We start from the raw sequence: 27,391 nt of genomic DNA on the forward strand, positions 1-27,391 counted from the left end.
CCCAGTTATAAAGCTGAAATGTCCAAATCACCATCAAAAATGCTGAATTGCTGGTCACTTCACACTAAAAGAATTGTAAAATGTACAGAACCTTATCTGATAAATTTAACACTTTATCCTGGAGTGTAAGGAGTTATTGTAGTGAAAATGAAGATTATAATTTATCAGAGCTTTCTTTTTTTTTTAAGATTATTGTTTGGGCTTTTTGCCTTTTCTTGGATGGATTCAGCTGAAGAGCAGACAGGAGAGAGGACAGAGAGAAATGATGAAGGACGGAGTCAAACTGCTGCAGTTTGTTTTTGTTCTTTGTGTGTAAAAACCTTCTTGGCTACAAACCTGGTTCTGATTCTGCACATTAACAGAACAATACTGAGCAGAACTGAGATTTCTCACCATATGATCCTGTCAGACTGGAGTATGAATGAAGGGCCAGTATCGACCCTGATATCAGTCAAACCTTAATATAGCCCCCTCCTCCTCCTCCTCCTCCTCCTCCTCCTCCTCTTCTTCTTCTCTCGCTGCAGTTTTTCTTCCCCGTCGTTATATAACAGGCAGCAGCTTGTTAGATAATAGAGGATGCTGTGCAGCTCATCTCCACACGCTGACGACAAAGACACACTCCTGCAGCTCCACTTTGATTCTCCACTCCGCTTCTAATTTTTCCTCTCATGCTGTCAGATGACGTCAATTTGAACCAAATACTGAAATCATTTGAAAGCCGTAGATATCTGTCTGTGACCATCGTCAGGTTAAACAAACACCTTGTACTTCCTGCTTAAGCTTTTAATTCATCATGTATGTTTATGAATATGTATATTTATATGGTTGATGCAGGTTATAGTACATATGTAGCCTACATAATCTGTTATGTAAGCGTACATGGTGGAAAGTAACATTTACTCAAGTACAATGTTGAGGTACTTGTACTTTATTTGATTTTATTTATTTCCTTTCTGTTCCCACTCTGCTCCACCTCAGGGGGAAATATTGTACTTTCTGCTCTTCTTCATTTATCTGACAGATATAATTATTCCATTCCTGAGAACTGGGACAAATCATGTTCTACCAAAAAATGAAAATGTTGAAAATTATTAATAACAATCACCGTCATTTTTAGGCTTGATACAAAGAAGCACTTCTGTTTAAAGGCTCATCCAGGATTTGAACCATGGCCTTCTCATACCCAAAGTAAGAATCATACCCCGAAACCAGCGAACCTCAAAGTCCTGATCCCCAATTCAAAACAAACAAACAAACAAACAAACAAACAAACAAACAAACCAACAAACACTCTGATTAAAGCACTGTTGACTCACTGTAGATGTTAGAAGTGCTAATTTTTCCTTACACTTTTATATTATATAAATTATATAAATATATCTAATATATTTCTCTCTCGTTTCCCATTATTTTTGTGGAGCTATGCTAGCAGTTTCCCTCTGCTTTCAGTCTTTGTGCTAAGCTAGGCTAAACAGCTCCCGGAGATATACGTGCCTTGCAAACATTTTAGCTTAATTTTTCGGGTCGTGTCAGGGTCTTGCAAGCATCGCCACAGTCCCTCACTTCATTCTAGCAAGTATAAAATCAGCTTCTGTCACGGTTCACAGGATGTTCAGCTCTGTCAGAAAGAATTGATAGAAAGACACATTTAATCACTGTTGATTCACAGTATAAGTCGGGCTCTTTTTTCCATCAGTTTGATGGAACTATGGTTTCCATCTGCTTCCAACCTTTGTGCTAAACTAGGCTAACCGGCTTCTTGAGATACTATACAGATGTTTTATGGTCCTGCATACATTGCAGCAGTCCCTCACTTTAAACTTACGTCTTTGAGATTTACAGTGAATCTTGGTTAACTATTTGCTGCAGCTTCCAGTCTTCTCCATGAGCTGCCTGATGGATCCCCTCTAGTCTTTTTAATGGAGGAAGAGCCGGTTTTTAAACTTTTCACGTTGTTACCAAATTCAGAGGGATGAGATGCACAAATGATTTAGTTTGAGAGCTTGTCCAGGATTTAATCCAAAACCTCTCATACCCAAAGCGAGAATCATACCCCTAGACCAATGAGCCACAGAGAATTTGAACAAAGAGTCAGATTTCACAGTAGAACTCAGAAGCACTCCTTGTCCATCACTCTGGTAGAACTATGTTAGCAGTTTTCCTCTGACTCCAGTCTTTGTACTAAGCTAGGCTAAACAGCTAGAGTTATAGAGAAACATCAAATGCTCCCACAATGAATTGTCCTTCTTGAGGGCGTGGCAAAACAGACACAAAAAGCCCCCCTCCTCTTTAAAAAAAAAAAAAAAGACTTATAACACATAATATAGATCACATACACTACATTTTTCCATCACGTAGGACTATACACCGATCATGCATAACATCATGACCACCTGTCTAATATTGTGTCGGTCCCCCTTTTGCTGCCAAAACAGTCCTGACCCGTCAAGGCATGGACAGTTTATATTTGGAGGCAGGGCTTAACAAAGGGTCAGTTAGCCCTGTGCTTTATGTGGAAGGACTGAAATTTGTAGGTTTTTTTTTCAGATTCTTTTAAAGTGTTGTGTTACACAAACACTTTTTGTTGAGGGTTGACTTGAACCCAGGACTGCTCACACCCAAAGTGGGAATCATACTCCTTGACCAGCTAGCCACAATAAGCTTCTCAAGTTTGTCGAAGAAAACCTCAAAGTCACAGTATAAACATATGAGATATATAAGTGTATATAAATATATATTATATTTCACAGTAGAAATCAGAAGCTCTCATTTCCCGTCATTTATGAGGAACCATGCTAGCAGTCTCCCCTTGATTCCACTCTTTGTGCTAAGCTAGGCTAAACAGCCCCTCAACATACACTCATGGGCCACTTCATTAGGTACACCTGTTCAACAGCTTGTTAAGGCAAATATCTAATCAACCAATCACATGGCAGCAACTCAGTGCATTTAGCCATGCAGACACGGTCAAGATGGCTTACTGAAATTCAAAGCATCAGAATGAGGAAGAAAGGTGATTTAAGTGACTTTGAACGTGTCATGGTTGTTGGTGTCAGACAGGCTGGTCTGATTATTTCACAAACTGCTGATCTACTGGGATTTTCACTCATAGCCATCTTTAGAGTTCTCAGAGAACGGTCTGAAAAAGAGAAAACACCCAGTGAGCGACAGTTCTCTGGGTGAAAATACTTCATTGATGTCAGAGGCCTGAGGACAATGGACAGACTGGTTTGAGATAATAGGCAACAGTAACTCAAATAACCACTCATTAAAGCCAAGGTATGAAGAAGACCATCTCTGAACACACAACACGTCGAATCTTGAAGCAGATGGGCTACAGCAGCAGTAGACCTCCTGTCAGCTAAGAACAGGAAACTGAGGCTACAATTCATACAGGATCACCAACACTGGACAACAGAAGATTGGAAAAATGTTGCCTGGTCTGATGAGTCTGGATTTGTGCTGTGACATTCATATGGTCTGGTCAGAATTTGGTGTAAACAACATGAGAGCATGGATCCATCCTGCCTTGTATCAACGGTTCAGGCTGCTGCTGGTTTTGGTGTGGGGGATATTTTCTTGGCACGCTTTGGGCCTCTTGGTACCAACTGAGCATCGTTTAAACACCACAGCCTACCTGAGTATGCTAACTATTTCCCCCAGCTTCCAGTCTTTTTCATAAGCTGGACCAAACATGTCTGAGACACATCATCCCACATATACAGTTTTATTTTCTTTTTCCGTGCTCAACCAGAGAATTGTTGTTATGATGATACTGGATGGAAAGTGCCTTTTGCTCTGTATGTTTATATAATTAATCAAGGAAAAAAGGTTTTAAGTCCCTGTTTCTTTCACTCACTCACAGATGCAAATTAAATATAACAATGTAGAATATATCTTATGTAATACTACTGGTTTTTAAACATACTTAAAAAGTACAAGTTCACACAAAGAACGACTTTGTTACTGTAACAAGAGTAAATGTACCTCCAGCCCCGGTGGCCTCGTTAGATTCATCCCACCAGTGGTCAGGAAGGTAGAAAAGAAAGAGAAGGAAAAGGAAAAAGGATTGAAGGAAAATGTAAATGAAAAACAAAGAAAGGTGAGGAAAATTGTGCAGTTAGACTTTGTGTCCACCAGATGGTGACAGTGTCCTGAATCAACTGTTGATCACCAACTAAACCAAAGACACTGAAGACTCATCATTTCTTCAGTAAAGGCTTGTATTGGATTATATTTTTATTCTGATGTATTGTAATATATGGGCCAAGTTCTTGTTTTAAGATGCACCATAAAATATCTGCAGCAGTGTTATTTTTTAAAGTTCAACACCTTTGAAAATAAGACTTCCTGTCAGACTTTTGTACCAAAATAAAAGCTTCTTTCACTTTTTCTACACAGCTACTAAACTCTGAAACTTAAAAACCAAAACATAAAGCAAATACAAATATGGGCTACATCATACAAATTACTTTTGATATAAATCATTGTGATGAAAATAGAAAAAACCTGTCTGTGAAACTATCAACACCAGTTTTTGGGAGGGAAGACTGGGAACAATTGTAACAGGGGGCTAACACACCCTGCAGAAGTTTTCAACAAAAAACTGATTTTGAGTCAAGAAAGTTACTTTTTGGACGTTCAGTATTTTTCTTCTCTGTCTACAGTTTAGATGATTGAAAATTTACAGTCACAGAATTTGTTTTGTCTCTGTTACTGTATAAAACTGAACATGAACAACTAATGCTAGTTTAGATGTTGCTACCTAACATGCAAGATTTTATCAAGTCACACGGCCTGTTGTAAGCTCCTTGGTTCTTTGTGTTGATGCACTTTCTGTTGGAAAATAAATTAAAATTTACTTTTAACTCAGTTAAAATAACTTTAAAAAATTAGTTACCATTACAATAGTTTGCCAAGTCTAATAGAACAGACCCTTCACTTGGAACGGCTGTGTGACCCCTTCAAGATCCACCAAGTTTACAGTCGTCTTTTTCCTTTAAAACTAAAAAATTAAAATGAGCTTGTAGCTATATCTCTGTACAATGTGATTCAAGTATTGAAGTTTATGTTTATATGTGGTTCTTGTCAAATAAACCTGTGAATAAATAAATAAAAATAGAAATGGACTTTTGCTTTTAATGCAGTCAATGCCTGACATCTAAAAGAATTTGAGCCACATACAAAAAAAAATCTTAAGTAACATTATAAATATATACATATATAGATTTTCATTTCTAACACGTAAAAAAGAAAGCAAACAATAAAAACATCAAAATTATGTTAAGAATAATGAGATGAAAACAGAGAGAACAAAAACGTTCACTGAAGAAATTCTAAAAAAAAATAACATAAAATAAAAGTTTACATGCTTGAAAAGGAGTCTGAAGAAGTACATATTTATCATGAAAGACTACAGCAGTAATGTGATTACTCTCAGGTGGGCTTTTCTTTGAGATACGGTGGGTTAAAGTTATCTTTTTGCCCCTCCAATGGGGCAACTGTAACACTCTGACTTCTTGCATTAAATGTAATGTTATATTTTTGTCCTTTTTAGTTAAAATATATTAATTGTATGGTTTAATGCACATGTTCTTATAATCAAAAGATGATCAGTGTATTTGAAGTCATCTGTGAGTTTTGAAGGAGAGTTTAAAGAGTTGCAGTTGACCCTGGTCTTCCATACTAACTACAGGGGACGCCTGAAGAGACCTTTGTTTTGAAAAACTTTACCGGAAGTCTTGTGGTTGTTAGTTAAATACCCCCCACGTTGTGACTCCCGCTGTTCCTCCATCCATTCATCCCTCCCTCTGGCTCTCGGTCTCCCTCAGTCCGCCGCTGTGCGCTGCCCCGCTGCCCCGCTGCCCTCGCCTCCTCCCCGGCCGTCCTCACTGGAGAACACCGCCGGTCTGACCGAGTCTGTAGCGCCGCACAGAGAACATGAGTCCCGGGTCCCGGAGCTGCTGGTGGGTCTGCTGCTGCCTGCTGAGCCTGGCTGTTTGGAGCCGGGCTCTGGAGCTGCAGGAGCTGTTCGAGTTCGGAGAAGAAGCCGGAGACCAGCAGCTGCAGCCCGGCTCCGACTCCACCGCAGAGCTGCCCCTGAACGCATCTCTGTTCTTCTACAGCCAAACTTTCGACAAAGTTTATGTGAGTTCAGCATCCAGATGTTTCTTTCTTTCTTTCTTTCTTTCTTTCTTTCTTTCTTTCTTTCTTTCTTTTTAACTGTGAAAGATTTAATTTGGAGGTTCATTCATCAAAGTTAAATAAGAGCTTAAAAATCAGTGTAACAGAGCAAAACCCCAATTTTTTTAAAGTTTAAACAAGTTTGTTCAGTTTCAACACGTTTTTAACAAAAAATAAATAGGACAAAAATAAATCAACATCTCAGAAATCAAAGAGAATCAAATGGAAGTAAAATGACCGAAATTAAAATGTGTTGCATGAATTCATGTCTGCAGGGCTCCAGCTATCAATTATTCATTTTTCAGTTAATCATTCATACCGTCACATGTGCAAAATAATCGATCACTTATCATGGATTAAACAGTTACTAAATTGCAAACTTATTACCAACGAATTAAATCGCCAACTATTCTGATAGTCGCTTGATCGGTTTGAGTAAGTTTTTAAGAAAAAGTCCCTGAACGCATCTCTGTTCTTCAGCGAAACTTTCGAAATAATTAAAGTGAGTTTAACAGCTGTTTTTTTTCTTACTGTGACAGATTTAATCATGAGGTTCATTCATCAAAGTTAAATAACATCAAACAAAAAATCCAAACTCAATTCTTCAGTTTAAAGTTTAAATGACTTTGTGACTGTTTGTTCAGTTTTCAACAAAAAATAAAACAACATTTCAGAAATCAAACTATATTAAATCATACTTAAATAAAGTGAATTTATGCCTTAATTTCTGCAGGGCTACAACTATCGAGTACTATTTTTTTCTCAGATAATTTATTAATATCATAAAATGTTCAAAGAAATTAGACCTGCAATGATTCATTGCATGTTAATCAATTATTAATGAATCACTGACAATTCTGATCATTTCTTGATCGATCTGAGTTCATTTTTCAGAGGGAAAAAAAAAGTCCCTGAACGCCTCTCCGTTCTTCAGCAAAACTTTCGACAAAGTTTGACTGTTTGTTCAAAGTTTTTTCAGAGTTTTCAACCAAATGAAATGTGACAAAAATAAATCGCTGTCCCAGAAATCAATATCAACCAATATCAAATCAAACTCGACTGAGATTTGTGGCGATGATTTGATGTTTATTTAAAGGGTCTCTACTGATGCGGTCAGCTCGTCCTCCAGGGGTCCCCAGCTAACATACAATACACAACATGTTACTGGAATGAACATTAATGGCATTGATTCACATAAAATTACATCAATACGTGACTTTTTAACTTTTTACATAAGCACTGACTGAAAATGATTAATCAATAATCTAAATGCTGAATGACTGATGTAATATCAATCAATCGACTAATTGTTTCAGATGCCAAGTTCACTTACAGAAACGTGACTGAATTCTGTCATGCAAGATAAATTGGTGTTTTTTAAAGTTCAATAATGTCTGATTTTAATGTGATGAAGAGGTGAAACAGTCACTTTGAGTGTATGTATATAAATCTGTCATCAATCACGGCTGTAAGGTTCTGGAAAACCTTGAAAATCCTTGAAAAGTTCTTGAATTTGACTTTGGAGAAGAACTGGGAGCCCTGAACGTTTCATTTGACTCAAACTTCAACCAAACATCAGCTTCTTTCAGCAACTTATTAATTGTATTTGTGCTGCCACCTCGACTATTTCAACTATTTCAGTTATTTCAGATGTAAATTTGTCTCACGCCTGATTGGTTTGTTTGATAAGTGAATCGTCTCGTCACTGCAGCCTCTGAGCGCTTTGTCTCTGTTCTGTTTGTTGACACCTGATAAGCTTTTCTATTGGTTCTTAATCACCTCCAAGCATTTTCTAACTGTTTACAAAATAAGAGTCGTGTGTGTGTGTGTGTGTGTGTGTGTGTGTGTGTGTGTGTGTCCTGCTGCTCTCTGACTCTGATTGTTTGATTTGTGGTCTCATGGTGACACGTTGAAGTGTTGGTGTGTGAGCGGAGGAGGAGGAGGAGGAGGAGGAGGAGGAGGAGGAGGATGAAGTATTCAGACTGTAAACTGTAAAAGTACTAAAACTGTAAAAAGTACAAGAGTAAAAGTACTCAAAGCAGAAAAATATGACCGTTACAGCAGTATACATGATATGATTAGATGATTACGACTCATGAAAGCAGGATTTTACTGTTTTAGTTGTTTAAGTTGAAGAATTTTTTGAACTATTTTGTATCAGACTGCAACTAATGATTATTTTCATTGTTGATCAAACTTTTGATTATTTTCTCGATTAATTGATTGATTAATCCTGTCTCAATCTTGTCATACGTACGCTGTGGACTCCACATGTTTGGACCTATTTTTCAAGTCTTTCCTGTAACAATTGTAAATGTAACTGTTTTTCATCACTGATCAATCCATCGATCATTTTCTCCACTAATCAATCGAGTTGTTTTCTCCATAAAATGATAGAAAATGTCGATCAATGTTTCCCAGTGTCCAAGATGACGTCCCCAGATGTCTTGTTTTGTCCAAAACTCAAACACATTCAGTTTACTGTGAGAGAAACCAGAAGATTGTCACATTTTAGAGGCTGAAATCAGAGAATTTAGACTTTTTTCTTAAAAAACAACTTGAAATAATGAATTGATCATCAAAATACCGATTCATTTAGTAATTGATTAATTGTTGCTCTAAACTGAATATCTATCTGACATTTTGAGGACATTTTCACCATTTACTGATATTTTCTAGACCAAACAACCAGTTGATTAATTATTAATCTACAGTGACAGATACATTAAAATGATTAGTGTCACTCAAAGGAAAAGCAGCACATCTTCACATTTATGAAGCAGGAATCATGAAATGTTTTTACAAGAAAAATGACAAACAATTATCAAAATAGTGGCTAATTAATTTGATTAATGGACTGATCATTTCAGCTGTACTTTTATGAACTGCTGGGTATTTAAATTTATAAGTAAAGATCATATTTTATAAACTTTTCATTTGTTTTGTCTGAAAGAAAAAAACTTTTTTTAAAGTAACTACAACTGTCAGGTAAATGTAGTGAAAGAGAAAGTGCGATATTTTCTTCTGGGATAGAAGCAGGAAGTTTTATGAAGAGAAAAGATTCAAGTACATACAGTACAAGTACTTCAGATGAGTACTTAGGTGCAGTAGTTGAGTAAATGTACCCAGTTACATGGTGAACTGCTGGATTGTCTGTGAATGTGTGAACAGAACAGAGACTGGAATGTGAGTCAATTAAAAGCCAACACAGATAAGCCTTTCATCAAGCCGACACACACACAAACACACACACAGACACACACACACACAAACACACACACAGACACACACACGCACACACACACACACAGACACACACACGCACACACACACACACAGACACACACACACACACACACACACAGACACACACACACACACGCACACACACACACACACGCTGTGAATGCATTCCTCAGGTCATGTGACAGCTAATCCAGATCAGAGCATTTACACTTGGTGTGAAACACGTCTGCTCCTGTTTCCATCTCGCTGAACTTCTGTTGTTGTTTCATCCGGTTCAGTCCGACTCTGTTTCATCGTGTTGAGGCGTGAAAGAAGAAAATAATGAAGTGAAAACTCATCGGTTTACCAAACGGGCACGACGCCCTCAGGGGCCCCCGACACCCCGGAGGCCCCCAAAAGCTCCGGAGTCATTCTTATCAGTTTTTACTTTGATTGAATGCAAATTTGTCCGACTACAGAAGAACGTCTCCTGACGCGCGTCCTGCAGTTTGACCTGATGATCTGTAGAAGGTCTCTGTGTCAACAGCTCACATGGAGACTTTCTTCAAGTCATAATATGCAACAGTTTCCTAAAAACTGTGTGAATCCCCTTCAGTCATCACTGTCAGCGTGTGCTGCTGTGTGTCCTGCAGCTGGATTTCCTTATTTTCTCATTATTTTGCTGCTCTGGATGTTTTCCAGCACAAAATGTCGACGTCCTGGAACGTTGTGGTGCGTTCAGGGACCCTACCTTTACATAAACTTATGTAACTGACACACAGAGAGCTGCACAGTAGGCTGCAGAGGTAGAAGCAGGCTGGTTCCTGTGTGTGTGTGTGGGGGGGGTGTAGGTGGACAATAGGGGCCCAACAACAGTGATTTAACCCAGCGGGCCCCTTATAGGTTAATCTGCTCTTTGAGTTTCCATCTCAGTGTTTTACACATTTAGAATTTGTGCTTGAAAACGTGAACAGGCTTGAATTTTGTAAAAAGCCATAAAAATAACAGAAGATAGAAACTTAAAAAGTGCATTAATCTATCACAGTGTGTAGCTGCTTCATACTCTTCTCTACCAGTGAGGGGTGGGAGAAAAAAAATGTATGCTCTTGAATTGTGACGCATTTTTGTTTGTTTGTTTGTTTTTTAACAATTCCTGCATCAGTTTTTTTTAAAATTAATATATATAATGAATTTGTCAGCTTTTTCGAGGATTGTTGCGTCCTTGCGATTTCACAGCAGCTTTTCTAAACACACATTATGATGTTTTAAGGTGTTTTTTTTGCAATGATGTTGTTGGTGTTCATAATAATTGCAAAAAAATGTAAAAGGTCGGTTAAAATTTTGTTCCGGTGAGAATAAAACAGCAGTTTGTTCTGAGTCTTAAGAGTAACCTCACCTAAAAGACTTGAAATGACAAAAATTCCAACAAAATCTGCTTTATTTGTAAATGAAGGAGTGCACTTGAGTGGAATTTCACAAGAAAGGAAAATCTTTTTGTGGCTCAAACTAAAAAAAAAGCATAAAATTATAGAATATATAATCTATATAAGTGTAAAGAAGCTTGATAAATGAACAAACTTTGCGTTCTTTTCTGTATCTGTCACAAAATTTAAAAAACAAAACAAACAAACAAAAAAAAGTTGAGTCAGTTCATTGAAACATACATGTATGATGTTTGCATGAGGGACTGCTATGATTGGTGGAACTGCAGGAAGTTATGATTATTGGTTACATTTGCAAAAAAAAGTTGTGTTGACTGGAAAAAATTGCGAAGTCGTGCAGAAATCACAGGGATTGGTTGAATTTGTGTTAACTGTTGCGGCATCACAACTTCCTGGAGGAACTGATCAGTGCTCAGTCTGTTATCCTGATGCTAACACGTGATGCTAACACGTAATGATAATGAGCTTTGTGATCACAGTAATACTGTCTGAAAGACGCCTCCTGTGAGAATCCTGTTTTCAACCTTGTTAATGTGTCCATGTGGTGTTTTTCATGTGTTAGAAGACAAATCTCAAAACCACAGATTCATTCAGGCTGGATTTATGACATCATAAACCTAAGGAACCAATCCCGTCGGGTATCCAGTCACTCACTGATATGTAAAGTTTAGGTATCTGAAATGATCCAGCAGTTCAACAACCAGCTCTAAAAACTTCCCTGTTTTCCTGTGAGGAAACAGTGGAGCAGTTTGTCCTGATTGATGCTGAGATTCTCTGTAAAGTTATTTATTAATTAAAACCCGCCTCCTGCCTCTTAGAGTCCGTCACCACATCCTTCTACAAAACAGTTTACAGCTTTTCAGATGAAGATGTTCTTATTATTGTAAACTATTTGCCATGGTTACACCTCCTTTTAAGTGAAATAATTTAGTGATTAACATCTACAGACAAATTCTGGTTTGAATCAGTTTAGTGGTTTTATGATGTTCCACATAGTTTTGAAAAATACGAGCAACCACTGCGTCCACTCAGTTCTTTTGGATAAACGTCACAGTCTGGTTGTCTTGAACTGGTTTGAATCTTATTTTTCTGACAGAGAATTTTATGTCAGCATGAATGAATGTTCCTCAGAAAGCGATCAAATGAACTGTGGCGTCTCCCAAAACTCAATTTTAGGTCTGACACTTTTTAATCTCGGAGACGTCATCATGAGGCACGGCGTCAGTTTCCGTAGTTACGCTGATGATACACAGCTGTACATCGCCGTGTCTCCTGATGACTCGGGGTCGATTGATGATCTTTTTAACCGTATCTTAGACATAAAGTCATGGACGGCAGAGAACGTTCTACAGCTCAACCAGGACAAAACTGAGGTGTTAATTTTTGGTCCAGAAGCTCTGAGAGAGAATGAACCTGATGCCATTCAACATAGAAACATCACCGACAGAATATTTTTGTCTTTTTGACTGATTTGTCCGGAGCTTGTACAAGCTGCTGAACCTCGTCAGCACCCTGATGAATCCACGCCGACAGTTTTTTTTTTTCTTCTCTGTTTCAGTCACTTCACCATTTGTTTTCCATCCCCCCTGTTAAAACAAGCTTCAGACCACACAGATCACTCAGAGTCTCTACGGGAAGTTGACGGGACATCGTGCAGGTCATTTCATTCTGACCAGTCTGTTGCTGGAGGATAAATCAGTTAAACATTGGGGTTCGGTTCACAGACGGGACAGGAAATATACGGCTCCTGTTGGTTTTACCCCACGAGCTGCCATATTATTTGGTCTGAATCCCTCCGTCCAACACTGCGGTCCACAGAGTGATCTGAGAAAACCGATTCAAGTTTCTGTAGCGAACAAGATACTGTAATCTGATGAGAATAATTTTCTGATAAGGGAGGCCAAAGTTATCAAAAGTTTCCTGCACACTGTCTTCTGCACTTTTCCAGACAACAACCTTCATCAGTTTTTGATGAACATCGTTGCAGTGAAACGTTGTTATTCAACCTTTGACTGAAAGTGCAGAAGACGGCGTACAGGAGTGTTTTTGCTCCTCCTCCTGCACCTCTACAGGTTTGATCTGAATCAGCTCAAAACACAAGTGAACAAGACGCAGAAACGGTCACAAATTAATCAACAGATTTGTGTACATGGACACAAACTTTCCATTTATTTTCTTGACATTAAACATGACTTTCAAAGTTCTGGATGATCGTAGCATAAAGAGCCTCATGTTCTTGGGTTCTCTGTCCGTCGAGTTCTCATTAACAATATCTTAAGAACGCTTTGATGGGATTTCTTCAAACTTGGTACAAACCTCCACTTGGACTCTGGGATGAACTGATTTAGAATTTGGAGGTCAAAGGTCACTGTGACCACACAAACATGTCTGTGACGTTTTGGACAGTTGAGCTCGACGTTCTCGGCATGTTTAAGGCAGTTAGGAGCTAACAGAAGGCTACCTGCTGACAGAACCGTGTAGAGGAAGTTACTGTAATGTTAGTTTGGTGATTCGTCTGTAACGTCCACATCACAGGGAAACTGTTTCAACCAATAGCATGGCAGCAGGGGTGTGGGACTGACATGAGACACTTTAATCTGTGCAGTGATTCAGTCCGGCAGGTGCCGCTCGTATGAGAACTGGTGCCATGTTGGAGTCGGATTTCGGTACCCGGCTGCGTTGTCGATAGCCAGAATGTTGGCTGGGGGCTGATGGGTGTTTTTACGTGTGCGGTGTGAGCACTCAGGTCATGACTCGACGATTTGACCGCAGCACATCGATCAAAACAGCGGCATGGTGTCTAAAATTAGACTCTGGTGTTTGGTTCAGTGAGGACTATTGTTTGTCTTCTCTGCTGTATTTTCCCACAGTGTGAGGCTCTAATTGGTTGCTGTGAGTCTGCAGTCCATAAAGAACCCGCCCCCTCTTTTAAGTCCCACCCCCCTCAGAATGAGTGACATCCTGTCACTGTGTGGTTCCTCAGTAATTATCAGTGGCACTTTTCAGCCTTTCTTTTGCATTCAAAGTGACGTCATGTTCTAAAACGAGGCAGACTGGACGGTAATATCAGATCTGCTGGCTCGTCTCCAGCCGCCGCCTGCCGCTCCAAGGGCTTTCCAGTCCTACGCCCCGTCCTCGACAGGAAGCGGAGCGTCCTCGCAGGGTCGACACATCTGGAACGTATAGATGCAATGCATCTGTCCTCCAAAACCAGATGGCAGCGCTCAGCGTGTTTCCTCCCTCCGCTGTTCTCACGCTGATAATGATGATCTCAGGGGTCGGACATGTGTGATGTCAGTTTCCACAGAGGAGGACATGTGATCTCACTGCTGCAGGTCCTCACACAGTACATGTATTATTACATGTACTGACAACAGGCCATTTACTGCTCAAACTATCACAAATATGCAGCAGAGACTTCAGGCGAGGAAAGGAAGTTTATTTAGATATTAGCATTCAGACATGAGACGGTTAAAAAGAGTTTTACAGGAGCAGAGAAACACATGAAGAAAACATCAGAATTCCCTTTAAAAGACCAACGAAACAAAATGACAAAAGCAATCACATAAATAGTAAAGAAATGTAAAAAATTCATTTAAAGACATTGAGGACGTCATCTTGAACTTTGGGAAACACTGATTGGCATTTTTCACCATTTTCTGACATTTTAAAACAAACAACTGTTAATCAGTTAATTGAGAAAATACTAGGAAAATAATCATTAGTTTCACCACTAGATTAATGTGAACCAGACATACAGAACAGTTATTCTGGGCTGGAATAGAAATTTAAAAGGGGACACCACATCTATAGCGTTTATGTCAAGGGAAGCATGTATTTCTTAAAGGACCAGTTCACCCAAAAATGAAAATTCAGTCCTGTCTCGCTCAACCTGTTAACTTATGAGTGTTGTCAGCTTGTTCTTCTGAGACAAAAGATTTCCTGTCTGCTGCGTGATGGAGCTCGAGTGTCTTCAGCTCTGCAGGCGTCTTCTCTGAAGTCAGATACCTGCTGGGAGAACACAGACTCCGGCCTTTCACCCACATGCTGCTGCCATTCATGCGTTTACTCTGGAGGAAGTCTCTGCGGTCAAAAGCTCCCCTCGAAGAGACGTCTCTGCCGAGACCCTCCGGGGCTTTACAGAGGCAGTGGAGCAGGACGGCTTTCCTCCTCGGCTCCGATTTCATCTGCTCTCAGACTCCGAGTGCCGAGGCTCTGACCTCTGACCTCTGGAGAGATTTATGATGTACCTGCATCTCCTCTGCTCAGGTAGAGTCATTTCCTCCTGGTTAGGGATAAATCTGCTGCTTCTCAACAGGCAGCAGGACGACTCTAAACACTGCAATACCCATCAGCCTCAGCTGTTTGAATCAGATCAGTTCAGAGCACTGAACTGATCCAGAATAAGAAAGTGAACAAGGGATTTCGCAGAATAGTCGACTGGCTGTACATCTGTGGTTTTAGCAGAATTTAAGTTACTTAGAGAAGGAAGGACTCCTGCTCTGTTTGAGACCATTTAGATGAGAATTTATGATTGTTATTGGGTGAAAAAAAATATGACATATCTCCCACGACATGTCAACTAGTTGACTAGTCGACTACTTTTTGTGAGTAGACAGTAGAGACGTTCCTGGTTACTAATGTCGATTAAATGCAAACTTTAATTTAGACTAGTCAACTAACTCTAACATTAAGAAAACACTCAGAAAGCAGTTAAAATTGAGCACAATATATAGTTTTATAAAAACACTGTCTGAAAACATACTGTGTGTATTAAGAGTCATCTGAAGTAGAACTTTTATCTGGCCTGAAAAGTTGAACCCAAAAAGGCCAAAATTCTGTCAGAAACAGACCCAAACCCGTCTCTCGTTAACATATCTAAACCTGTCGATCACAGCCCCACATTTTTCTTGTCAAGCTTCCCTCTATGTAACAAACAGTAGGAGTTGAACGCACTTTGCACTCTGCAACATGAACACTACACGTTGTCCTACAAAACATGACAACTACTGACTAAATGCTTGAACTTTTCAGACTGAAAGGGATCACTGTACCTGCAGGCAATCGGCGTCGTTCACGTCTGACGTCAGCTGCCACACACCGTGGCTAACTTTAACCAGTTTATTCTGTCACAGCCTACATTCAACCTTCTTTTTGTTTTCTATATCAAAACACGGACAGACTGTGTTAGTTTTATGGTATTTGTTCTGGGTGAGAGAGGCTGCTGTCTGATGGGCCTGCAGCCCAGACTAGGGGGCAGCTGCATAACATCTTAGAGTTAACTGGCATTGTACATTTCTTCTTACCTCCTACATGATGTTCTCACCTGTTAAAGATGAGGAGGTTTTAGCTGCATGAAGGCGTCTCTGCTCAGAACAGCTGTTGTGTCTCTGCCTGGTTGAATGGACATGGGGACATGATGAGATGGATGACTGTAAGATACACAGTTTATGTCTGGAGACAAACACCAGCTCACAGTGGATGGAGGATGACTCTCCTCTCCTGACTTCATGTTTAAATGATAAAGATGTTTCCTGATGAAGATTAGACGAGTGTTTTCAGAGCAGGAATTATACCACAGACATTTCGGTCTGTTCTGTTTTTAAACTACATGCAACACAACAAATAAACAAATCTGCATTTCCAGCGTCTCTGTCATCACGCTGGACATCAACAGTAGAGCAAGACTCCTCCCAGTCATGTAAATATGGATAAACATGAACAGCTAACCTGCTAGCTAACATTAGCTAACATTAATGTGATAAGAAGCTGTACAGTACATTCACAGAGTTTAAGTTTTAGTTTTAGTTTTAGTTTTTAAAGATGATTTCAGAAATATCTGAACTGATCAATAATATTATCAGGTATAACTTGTCACGCTGTTGTAACAGACTGTAGTTCATGTTGAGGAGAAGAAGAATGACTGAAAAGCCTGCGAGCTGATTTTAGGTGCAGTGAGGAGAAGTTGGTTTGATGATCTCAGGGATCTCTGGTCTGTTTTCAGTGAGTTCTGATTCTGGCAGCAATCTGATCCAGTCTGCTGGAAATAAAAGCGTGAACCAGCTTTTCAGAGTCTGACTGAGACAAGAGACATCCTGAGACGTTTGTGTCTTAGAAGTATTAGAGATGTGCTTCTGGAAGTTCAGAACAGCGTCTAAAATCACACTGAAGTTTTGCACCGAAGATGAAGACGCCTCAAAGCTTTTGGTCCCACTAACAGACGTTTTTTTTGACAATCTGATGTCTGTGATGCACTTGATTGTTTACTGGTGGAAACAGAAATGTATAACTGTGTGTCATCTGCATATGATTGATATGAAATATTGTATTTCTGTATTATGGAGCCGAAGCAGAAGAAGCTCATAAATTTGTTAAATGTTTTCTCTTATTTAGCTTCGACGCAGTCAGACATGATGTGTCTGTGGAGCTTCGTGACACATCTGTTCTGATTTCAGTCCTCTTGGTTCTCGTGGTATTTTCAGTCGTTTGGTGATCCGTCTCCGGCGTCTCCTGTCCGGTCTGTCCTCAGTCTGATGGCTGGTTGTCTGAACTGAAAGGCCTCCTGGTCCGCAGCTACACATTAACCAGCTGGATATGTGTGGAATTCTGGGAAACACAGTCCCACAATCCTTCAGTAAATAATGTATAACATGAGCCTGTATGTTGCTCAGTGTGGATGAGTGCACTGGCTGATGGGATATTAACAGAGGTCATGTGACACCAGTCAGCATTATGCTGCAAATTTAAGGACTAACACTGAAAAAAGACTGGACTGGACTTTGACTTGGTGGTCATGACTTGAGACTTGAGACAGAGGACCTGAAAGGACTTGACTTGGAAGCGTTTTTGTTTTGTTTTAATTTTTCTGGTGCACTGCACACAAACCTGGCAACCTGCTGCAGACCAGCAAAGGTCAACGCAGGAGGCAGATCGTAGAGCGAGTTGGTCCAAAAATGATGAAATCTGGATTCAGGATAATGTTGTCGATGATGGTAGTAAGATCAGTGACGTGACCAAACCGTCCAACTTCATCCATCACTACAGAACTGATTACTGATCGTGCATCAGCTGTTGTCCTTTGATTCAAAAAGAGTTCTAATGTTTTATGACAAGCATAAATCCAGCTGGAGACAGACGTGTCCACCTCGCAGGACGTCATTACGGACCTGTTTTAACTCTATTAGCATGTTGCTAACGATGTCATTTTCACAGTCAGCAGAACTGACCTGAGAGCAGCCCTCAGGGTTAAACTGCAGCCTTTGGTGTCTCGTTTGAACGAATTGCTCCTTTATCAAGCCCGGCAGCAGGGGGGCCTCAGACCGCGGGCCCCTGCTGACCCCTTGTTCCTCGGACTTTCTATGCAGTACCTCCAAAACTCGAACAGGAAACAGTTTAAAGAAGAGGAAACGTAAAAACAGATTAATATTGCAGATTGAAATTAAACTTCACTGGAGTGAAATATCACACAATATGAAGTGACGTGTTTCTGTGGTGTGACAAACTCAGAACACACAACCTTTAATGCCTCTTAGTGTGTGTGTGTGTGTGTGTGTGTGTGTGTGTGTGTGTGTGTGTTATGTCTTTCATTGTGTGTGTCTGTGGGCGTCGGCTGAACAAAGACTCTTCATCACATTCATGAACTCACAGTCACATTATCATCAGCTCCTTTGTGTCACGTCGACAATCATCCTCTGAACTACGACGCCGTGTGTCAACGTTTGTTTGGCTTATTTCTCTTTTTCTCTGTTTTCTGTTCACAGATTGATATTGTGTTCAATCAACATGAAAATGAACCTGGAACTGTTTGATAATCGCTTCATTCTTTTCATGCAGTTGCAGCGTCTCAGATGTGAAGATTTGCTGCTTTTTTCTCTTTCATATCACTGAAAAAAACTGAAACTGTTGTTTTTAAGCCCGTTTAAAGAAAAACAATTAAAGACGTCTTCTTCTCTTCTTGGAAAGTGTGATGAGAATTTTGACAAAACTAAACAGTTAATAAAGAAAGAAATCAGCAGATAAATTAAAGATTTAATATTTTATATATGCCTACTTTGTTAATGATACTGTAGCTGTATTTTGATTATTGTTGGGTTGACCCTTTGTGTTTTTACTTAATCTTCTTTTATTATTCTTAATTATCTTTTAATTCTTAAAGGGACAGTTCATATTTTTTGAAGCGGGGTTGTATGAGGCGGTAGAACAGTGTCCTGTGTTCTGCAGGGTTAAATGACTGTTTTTGTCCAAGGAGTCTTGTGGCTTTGGAGAGAAGGATATTTGGCTCGTAAAACAGCAGTTTCCCGTCAGAAGAAGCTGTCTGATGGTCAGGTAAAGCAGGGAAAATATTCTAAATATAGCGTACACATTCCACAAGTTCATGCTTTTGAATGAAAGTGAGGACTGAGATGTGTCTCCAGTCTTGAGATTACAGGCGCTGTTCTCATATTGTTTGAGAGAAATGACAGAAAATTGTTTTAGAAAAAGAAATTTCTCGTGTGAACTTTGTGAGATTCTGGAGAAACTGAAGCAGCTGAGTTCTCATTGAGACGTCAACTGAAGCTGTTTAGTCTCCACACTTCATGGCCACAGTTCACGGTGTTCTGGGCTCAAACAGGAACCGAGGCGTCTCTGCTGCAGTTCACTGTGAGGCGGATTTGAGTTAATGAGGTTAAAAAGATCCTTTTCTTTCAGAGTGAACGGGAGGTTGTTGTGAGGAATTCCTGTGGGCGACAAAGCGAGCAGAGCTGCAGGATCAGGAACAAACCCAGCTGACGAACCGTCCTCTGTCCTGTCCTCTCTCAAACATTCAGATTTTTAAAAGAAAAGAACAAATCACATGTGGATTATGTCCCTTTCTTCATGGTCAAGGCTGGTCCACACTCCCAGCAGATCAATAATCAGTCAAACTGTGTAGGAAAGTCCACCACCTAAATATTGGCGACCAACCCAACCCAGTAAAATATTTACTCCTATCACGTCGGTAAACAAATGTCACAATCTGTCATAACTCAAGTTAGCATGTAGAAATTGGTGATATCTTGTTATCAAAATGGCGGCTGTCACCGTCTTGGCAGCGCCTGACTCTGCTAACTCTCAGCCAATCCAAAAACAGGACGTGGAGCAGAGGCGACCGGATGACGGCCTCCAGCAGTCAATAATAAAACATCTTCGTTTGGCACAGATCCCTGCAAAAATCACCATAATGATCTGTTTTAAATGAAAATGAGAATAATGATGTCAAAATTAGCATTCCTGCTAACGTCGCAAATCATATCGCAGACGTAATATCAGTCAAAATAATTCTGATCAGATATTTTTTCAAGCTTGTTCAGCCTAAATGCTGCGGTTCCTTTGTGTTTTCCATCTAATCATCTGCAGGAATCTGTTTGCAAACCTTCTGTCTCACTGTTCAAACTTCTATTACTCAGTGCCTACAGCACTTAAAATCACAGCTGCAACCATTAATCGATTATTAATCGACGATTAAATTAATTGCCAACTATTTTGAAAATCCATTAATCGATTTGAGTAATTTTTGAGCAAAAAAGTAAAAATTCTCAAAAATTCAAGACATGTGAGGACGTCATCTTGGACTTTGGGAAACAATGATCAACATTAATCGAGAAAATAATCGACTATGACAATAATCATTAGTTGCAGCTTTAATGTGCAGCGATTCTGATTCTTTCAAAAGTGACACAAACCATGCAGGTAAACAACTTTCTGCTTATTTTGGTTTGTCTTGGTTCTGAATCTAGAGGACAAAGAACAAACTGTAGGTCCCTCATTAATAAACAAATCATATCTGCCTTCTGTTCCAGATCAACACGAATGGATTTGTGTCTGTCGCCGAGCCTCCGTCTGAGGTCGAGTACCTGGGGAAGATGCCCGCCAGTTTCAAAATGATCGCCGCCCTGCTGGGAGACCTGGACAACAGCGACGGACAGGGGAAGGTCTTCTTCAGAGAGGACAGCAGCCCGGACGTCCTGAGCCGAGCCGCAGAGCACGTCAGGCGAGCCTTCCCCAGAGACGACGGGGTGGACCCAACCAGCGCCCTCGTGGTCACCTGGGAGAACATGGCCGCCCAGGGGACGAATGGACGAGGAGACGGACTGGACGCTAAGGTGAGGGACTGTGTTTTTATTTGGGTTGCAAATTGTAATCGATCAGTGGTAACAGTAATCAATGAAATGATTCATTGCTAAAATTGCTTTGTTTTTTTTCTGTCAATCAAAGCAACATATAGAGTTTCTGAAACATTTAAAGACATGAAAGTCTACACATTAAACACTTATAGATCTTTGATATTGGGTCGATTAAATTTTATTTGACTGCTTAACGGCCAATTGATCTATCATCAATTCATCGTTTCCATCCCGAGTTTTTATATTTGATATAGTTTGTCCACTAGAGATCAGTCCCACTCAGACTGTAGACATTTCAAGTCTTTATGTGTTCTGTTTTTTTTTTTTTGGTAAAACTAGACTTTGGCTACATCGACGCTACAACGTTTTTGTTTTAAAACACTAACACTTTGCGACATAAAACAGAGATGTCTGGAAACGCTGCTAGTCCCCGTTTTAGTTTTAACACTCTGGGGTTTGTGTTTTAGTCTGGACTGGCAGAAACTGAGACTGATTCAGTTTTGAGCCACTGAGAGCTGCAACAACATGGCTAATGAAGCTAATGGCTATTTATGAAGTTAGCATGGACGTTGTATTTATTACCTGAATGAGACAAACTAGAAAACCACTAATGCATCTGGATTAAATTTCTTAAGTCATAAATGTGTGTGTGTGTGTGTGTGTGTGTGTGTGTGTAAGTGATGCACCAGTGTTTGAAAGTTTACTACTGTTTGTTAGCTGTTAGCTTTGGTTAGCCTGCTGCTCCTGTCTTCACCACACCAGCTCATGTCTCTGGGAGGATTCTGGATCAGTCACATTTCCCTGTCACATGACTTTTGTCCTGTTGACTGCTTCCTGTTTACACAGTCAGGTGGACGACCGGTGTCTGTGAATGGAAATTCTTCCTGAAACGTCCGTCTGCATGGAAACGTAGTAGTGTGGATGTAGCCTTTGTTTCCTTCCTGCTGCTCATCCTGACGATGCTAACATGCTGCAACAAAGTCAGCTGATGGGAAACTCTTCAGTTTTTGTTTTTTTTTTTAGTTTTTTTTTGGGTGGGAGTCAAAAATTGAAAATTTTAAAAATGGAAATAACATAAAAAAAATATACAGAAAAATAAAAAAGTAGAAACAATATGTCCAAATATGAGTTAAACAAGTGAAGTGAGCTGCTCAAACTTTTGTGGGAATGTGTAAATTATAAGACAAAGGGTGTGCAAGTCCACAGTATTAATTAAGAGAGCAACTTGAGTTCAAAAATGTGAAGGACAATTCATGATTTATATCCCAGAAATGTTTGGTTCTCTAAATGTGTCGCCACATGCTGCAGTTTAATGTCAGAGGATCAACCTGTAATTATCACTGGTGTTCACCAGAAGAGTCCCAGAGAGGCAGAGTCGGCACAGACCTGAAGGTAAAACAAAGAAACAAAGAAACAAAGAAACAAAGAGGCAAGGTTGAAGAATTATGGTCCTGCATTCATATTGTTTCCTACTTTTACTTTTGATGGTACAAGTTTGTCCAGCAGCTCAAAAAAAGATCAAATAAAATAAAAATGGACTTTTATCAGCATCAGAATAAAGTGTTTCATATTTGCAGGATGATTTCTTTGCGCTCCAGATGCTGTTTGCTCTAAAAGTAAAAGTCCACTTGAAGATAAATGACCTCATGTTTTCTTTGGTGAAAGTTGGATATGATGGAGTTTGCAGAGACCCTCGTTCATTTCTTTTCTGTCTCACTTCACCTCATTTTTCATCATAAGTCACAGATCCAACATGTGGTCGCGCCATCACGTCCTCCAGCCTCGGAGTCACGACCTGTTCACTGTCGTCCACACACACAGTTCTCCAGCTGCTCCGCTAAAACACGTGTCAGAACGTCAGAACGTCAGAACGTCAGAACGTCTACATTCATTTACTTTCTGCTTCTTGTCAGAATTCTGTAATCCTCCAGTTTTCTTCTGATCTGGTAAAAAAAACAAAAACATATTGCGATTATTTTGACTGAAATTCTGATACAATTAGTGGAAATGATCAGTTTTACGTCACAGTTTTAATGTTCAGTGGAAAAATGATGTCTGAATTAAACAAACATGTTTCCTTTCATCTGGAGAACAAAGTTTTTGGTTCTGGACGTCTCTGCAGCTCTACAGTACCTCATTTTCCCTTTTGCAAAAAACTGAAATTTTGTTCTGCACTGAAAAAAAAGTTGAGAAAACTTTTAAAAAATTTAAGGCAACAGATTTTTGAGTTTTTGAAATAAACTTTAAAAAGTTTTGCTAACATGTTTAGTTCAGATCATTTACTTTCCCACTGTAAATAGAAATGAATCTTTAAGTTTTAGAAACTAAATAAATAAATAAATAAAATGAAAAATTGTCCACAGTGAGCTGTGAAGCCGATTAGTCGATTTTTTTGTAGTGCCTGAAAAATTGAATGGTTTTAATTTAAAATATGAAAAACGTTGTATTTAAACCAAATATTGAGTAACTTCATTCAATGTTAAAATTTTGAGTTTCTACAATTCAAAGCTTTAAGTTCATCTAAAGTAAAAAAGGAAATTTTCACAACAAAATATCAGTAGTTGGTAAAACTTAAGAATCTGTGTCAGGATCAAAACTTTTTGTTTTGAGTTTTCTGAACTTCTGAACTTTCATTTTTACAGTGTGGTTCTGTGGATTTGGATTTGGATGCTGCTCTTATTGTGATTTGTGGTTCAGCACAGAAACATACAGAATCATTAAAAGCACATCAGACATGAACAACAACAATCTAATATCATCACAGTCCAGTCCAGGATTAAAGAGAAGATCAATAACTATACAAACCAACTGATATCATAAAAGTAACAGAACGTACCTCCAGTCCAGGGGTCTGAAACCTGTGGCTCCGGGGCCACATGCAGTTCTTTTGTCTCTCTCCAGTGGCTCCCTGCGGCTTTAACAAAAAAATATAGAAATAAATAACTTTTCTACTTTAAAAACCTTTTATCATTATTGCAGGCCAACAGTGATTCTTACATGTAGTGTATACATCAAATCAAAAAAAAAAAAAATCTTCAATGAAGATTGATACCTTGTCTTTTAAATTTTGCGGGTTGCTAGTCTCGAGTCTCTGTAGGCTAGCTCTGGATGATAAAAACAGCCCCAGTATGGCGTCACGTTTACATAATCGTGGCTCCAAGCTAAAGATCTACAGTGAAGATTCAGACTAAAATCATGGTGCAAATATATTTCAAGTCATCTTGGCCTGTTGGGGCTTTAGGAGACTTGGATTACACCAGAAGAGCAGTATGGAGGCATTATTTCCCCCCGTTGATTTTTAACTAGTCACCATTCACTTTCATTGTTTGGGAGATTCTGTAGCACTTTTTTTCTGTCAAACTCCAGCAGTTTTTTTTGTGGACTAAAAAACTAAACCTGGCCTTCAATCAGCATGAGGGTGAGGAGGTAATGACTGAAACTTCATTTTTGTGTGAACTATCCCTTTAACAGTTGCTGCTCCAGACAGACTTTTCGTTTTCTCTTTTAGTCTTTTGATAGTAAAGGTTGCTGACAGCTGATCTAGTCCTTTTTATTTCTCCAGAATCACTACAGCACCGCCTTTAATTCAGTTATAAGAAATGTGAATAAATGAGTTTTTTGCCCTGTTGGTTTTAATCTTGGGGTGTCTTCACCTCCGATCAGAACGGAGTGTCTAAAACTCCACTGAGAGTAGGTGGGATGTGTCCATGCAGACCTCGACTGTCCTCTCAGCCAGCCTGCTCAGGTACAGGTGGTACGAGTCGGTCTGCTGTTGTCCCAACAAATGTCCTAACAGTTCGATCTAGTTTGTTCTAGACTAACGCTTGACGTCTCCTTTTGTTCTTCCAGAGAAACACTTTCCAGTTGGTTGTGGCCTTCATGGCGTCGTCCTCCTGCGCCATCCTCCTGTACCCCAGAGACGGCCTGCAGTTTGTCTCCACGTCAGTAGGGGGCGAGACTAAGCTCCTGGAGGCTGGCTTCAACGAAGGCGAGGTGTCGGGCTGGTTCTGGGGCACCAAATCAGGGACGTACTTCCGGGCCACCACCGATGAAGAGCCCTCCATCAGGGAACTGACTGAGTATGAATCTGATATCTTTGTTTTACACCTGCTGATGTTTGTTTTGTGTTTGAAAATATAAGATACGCAAAAAGTTGTTTACATGTTACGACTTTTACAATGATTTGACTCAAGACAGAGGCGGCCTGTGTGGACATTAAACACATCACGACGTGAACTTCTTTGTTGTGTCCTGTAGGGCTGCACAGTTCAATTCAATCCCAATAAAATCGCAATATGGCCATGGGCAATATCCAAATCGTAGAACCAGAACAAAATCGCAATTGTTTGAAAAAGAAAAATGTGAGAAAACAGCATCATAATGAGGTTCTGTAAATGCTGCAGAGATCAGCTGAACTTAAAATCTTCTTCAGATGAAAGAAAACGTTTGTTTGGTATCAGACCTTAATAAATATCACATCATCACAATTTTAATAGTCTTTTTTTCCATGAACATGAAAATTGTGATGCAATCGCAATTTAAGTCAGAATAATCACAACAGGATTTTATTTATTTTACCAAATCGTGCAGCCCTCGTCAGCCCCTCCAGGATTTCACAATGTTTTTAGGTGTCTTTTATGCAGGAAATTGCAGGAACAGAAACTTTTACACATTTGTGTAAAAGTTGCAGTGATCGGTTGTTTCATTCAGAGTGTGAGGTGAAGTCGTCATCACCACTCTAACATGTCAGATTTAGTTTCACTTATGACTCGTTCTACTCAGGCGCCTCCGTCTGAACAGGAGCAGGGATAACATGTGTCCAAACTGGGGATAAAAAATAAATCACCACAAGGGGGAGATATCAAAAAACAGCGGGCAGGACGTCTCCGGCGAGTGTAATGTTATCAGTGTAAAGAACATAGATGTGATGGGGAGGGACGATCCACTTTTAAAGATTAGCCAGTGTCCTTTCATTAAGACAGACATTCCTTCCTTCCTCTGTCCCATTAGAAAAACAACCTCAGGACAAAAAGGAGTGTGGGTTTACGAGATCGGCTCCTCGCCATTCTTTGCTGCCATCACACCAGGATTGGTCTTTAGCGAACCTGAGGAGCAGGATGCCACTCAACCTCCCGTGACTGTGTTGCCAAGGCAACCTGGTGAGCAACAGGAGGTAGACTTCTCAACCTCTGAACCTCAGGTAGTGCTGGAAGAAAACCGGGAGGTCCCAACGGAGGCTCCCGCTGAGTACCAACCCAGGTACCCCGAATCTGACACCGTCACACCAGGATACGGCGAACCTCAAACTGTCAAGCCTGTTTATGGAGAGCCAAGCCAGCTGGAACCAGAACACCCCGAATCTGACACTGTCACACAGTCGTACACTGACCCTGAGAGGGCTCAACCAGGGCACCCGACCCCGTCTGAGCCGAGATACCCTGAACGAACCGAGACCAGATACCCTGTCTCTGAACCTTTGCAACCAAGGCAGCCTGACACCAGTGAGCCCAGATACTCCCCGGTCGAGCCGAGGTACCCTGACCGAGATCCAGTTGATCCACGGTACACCAACCGTGAACCAGTCCAACCGGTGCCGCCCCATTCCCGGCCCCATCAACCCCAGATCGTCGTGGTGGACGAAGACGAAGACCTTGATGTAAATGGTAAATCACAAAAAGATCAAAACTTTTGTGTTCGAAGATTAAGAGCAAGTTTTTTGGGTAATCTTATCAAAATTTTGAGCTGATTGGTTCATTCTTTGGTTCTTCTCACAGTATTTGCATACAATTTGGAGACGTGTGCCCACAACAGACACAAATGCTCAGCTTTCGCCGACTGTCGGGATTACAGCAACGGGTACTGCTGCCACTGTAGACCTGGTTTCTATGGAAACGGGAAGGACTGTGTCGCAGAAGGTGAGAAGCTATTCTGTTGTCAAAGTGTTTAGTTTAATGTTGCAAGATTTCTTGAATTTATGTGAATTTAAAGATGGTGGATGCAACATTGTGAGCTTTAGAACTGCTCTTCACAAAGGCAGAACCAGGATCTCCTAACTGTACTTGTTAGTTTTGAATTGATCACGATTTTAGTATTGTGATATTAATTTATCAGTTAACAACAATAGTAGATTACCCTTGTACCTGTCCTAGAATACGAACATAATACACAGAATTCATGTTTTAGTAGTGTGGAAAAACTGATACTCTCTACGAAAAATTGGCCAACTTTATAACAACAGGAGCTAAACCATGAATGACGGACTTTAACTTCAAAAATCAGAAACCATTAGTTTTTTGTCAGCGTGCAGGACATTATTACCGCCTCAAAACAGGTCTGTTGACATCACAACAGTAACTTTAACCAGGTGATCCGTAAAGCTGCGTTTCCACTCAAAGAACC

At 40.0% G+C, this 27,391-nt stretch overlaps 1 protein-coding gene across 1 annotated transcript in view; it reads left to right on the top strand.

Annotated features, from left to right (window-relative positions):
* Positions 1-5,798: 5,798 nt before the first annotated feature.
* Positions 5,799-27,391, top strand: part of LOC146329346 (nidogen-1-like) — a 41,480-nt gene continuing 19,887 nt past the window's right edge. The window contains exons 1-5 of the mRNA XM_084714600.1: positions 5,799-6,147; positions 20,669-20,971; positions 24,842-25,071; positions 26,003-26,655; positions 26,767-26,907. Of these exons, the coding sequence (XP_084570726.1) occupies positions 5,941-6,147; positions 20,669-20,971; positions 24,842-25,071; positions 26,003-26,655; positions 26,767-26,907 (1,534 nt within the window). The 5' untranslated portion in view covers positions 5,799-5,940. The remainder of the gene's footprint in view (positions 6,148-20,668; positions 20,972-24,841; positions 25,072-26,002; positions 26,656-26,766; positions 26,908-27,391) is intronic.

This window comes from Lutjanus erythropterus, chromosome 3 (assembly GCF_056507025.1).
Source record: "Lutjanus erythropterus isolate fLutEry1 chromosome 3, fLutEry1.hap2, whole genome shotgun sequence".
In the NCBI taxonomy this organism is placed as follows: domain Eukaryota; kingdom Metazoa; phylum Chordata; class Actinopteri; order Lutjaniformes; family Lutjanidae; genus Lutjanus; species Lutjanus erythropterus.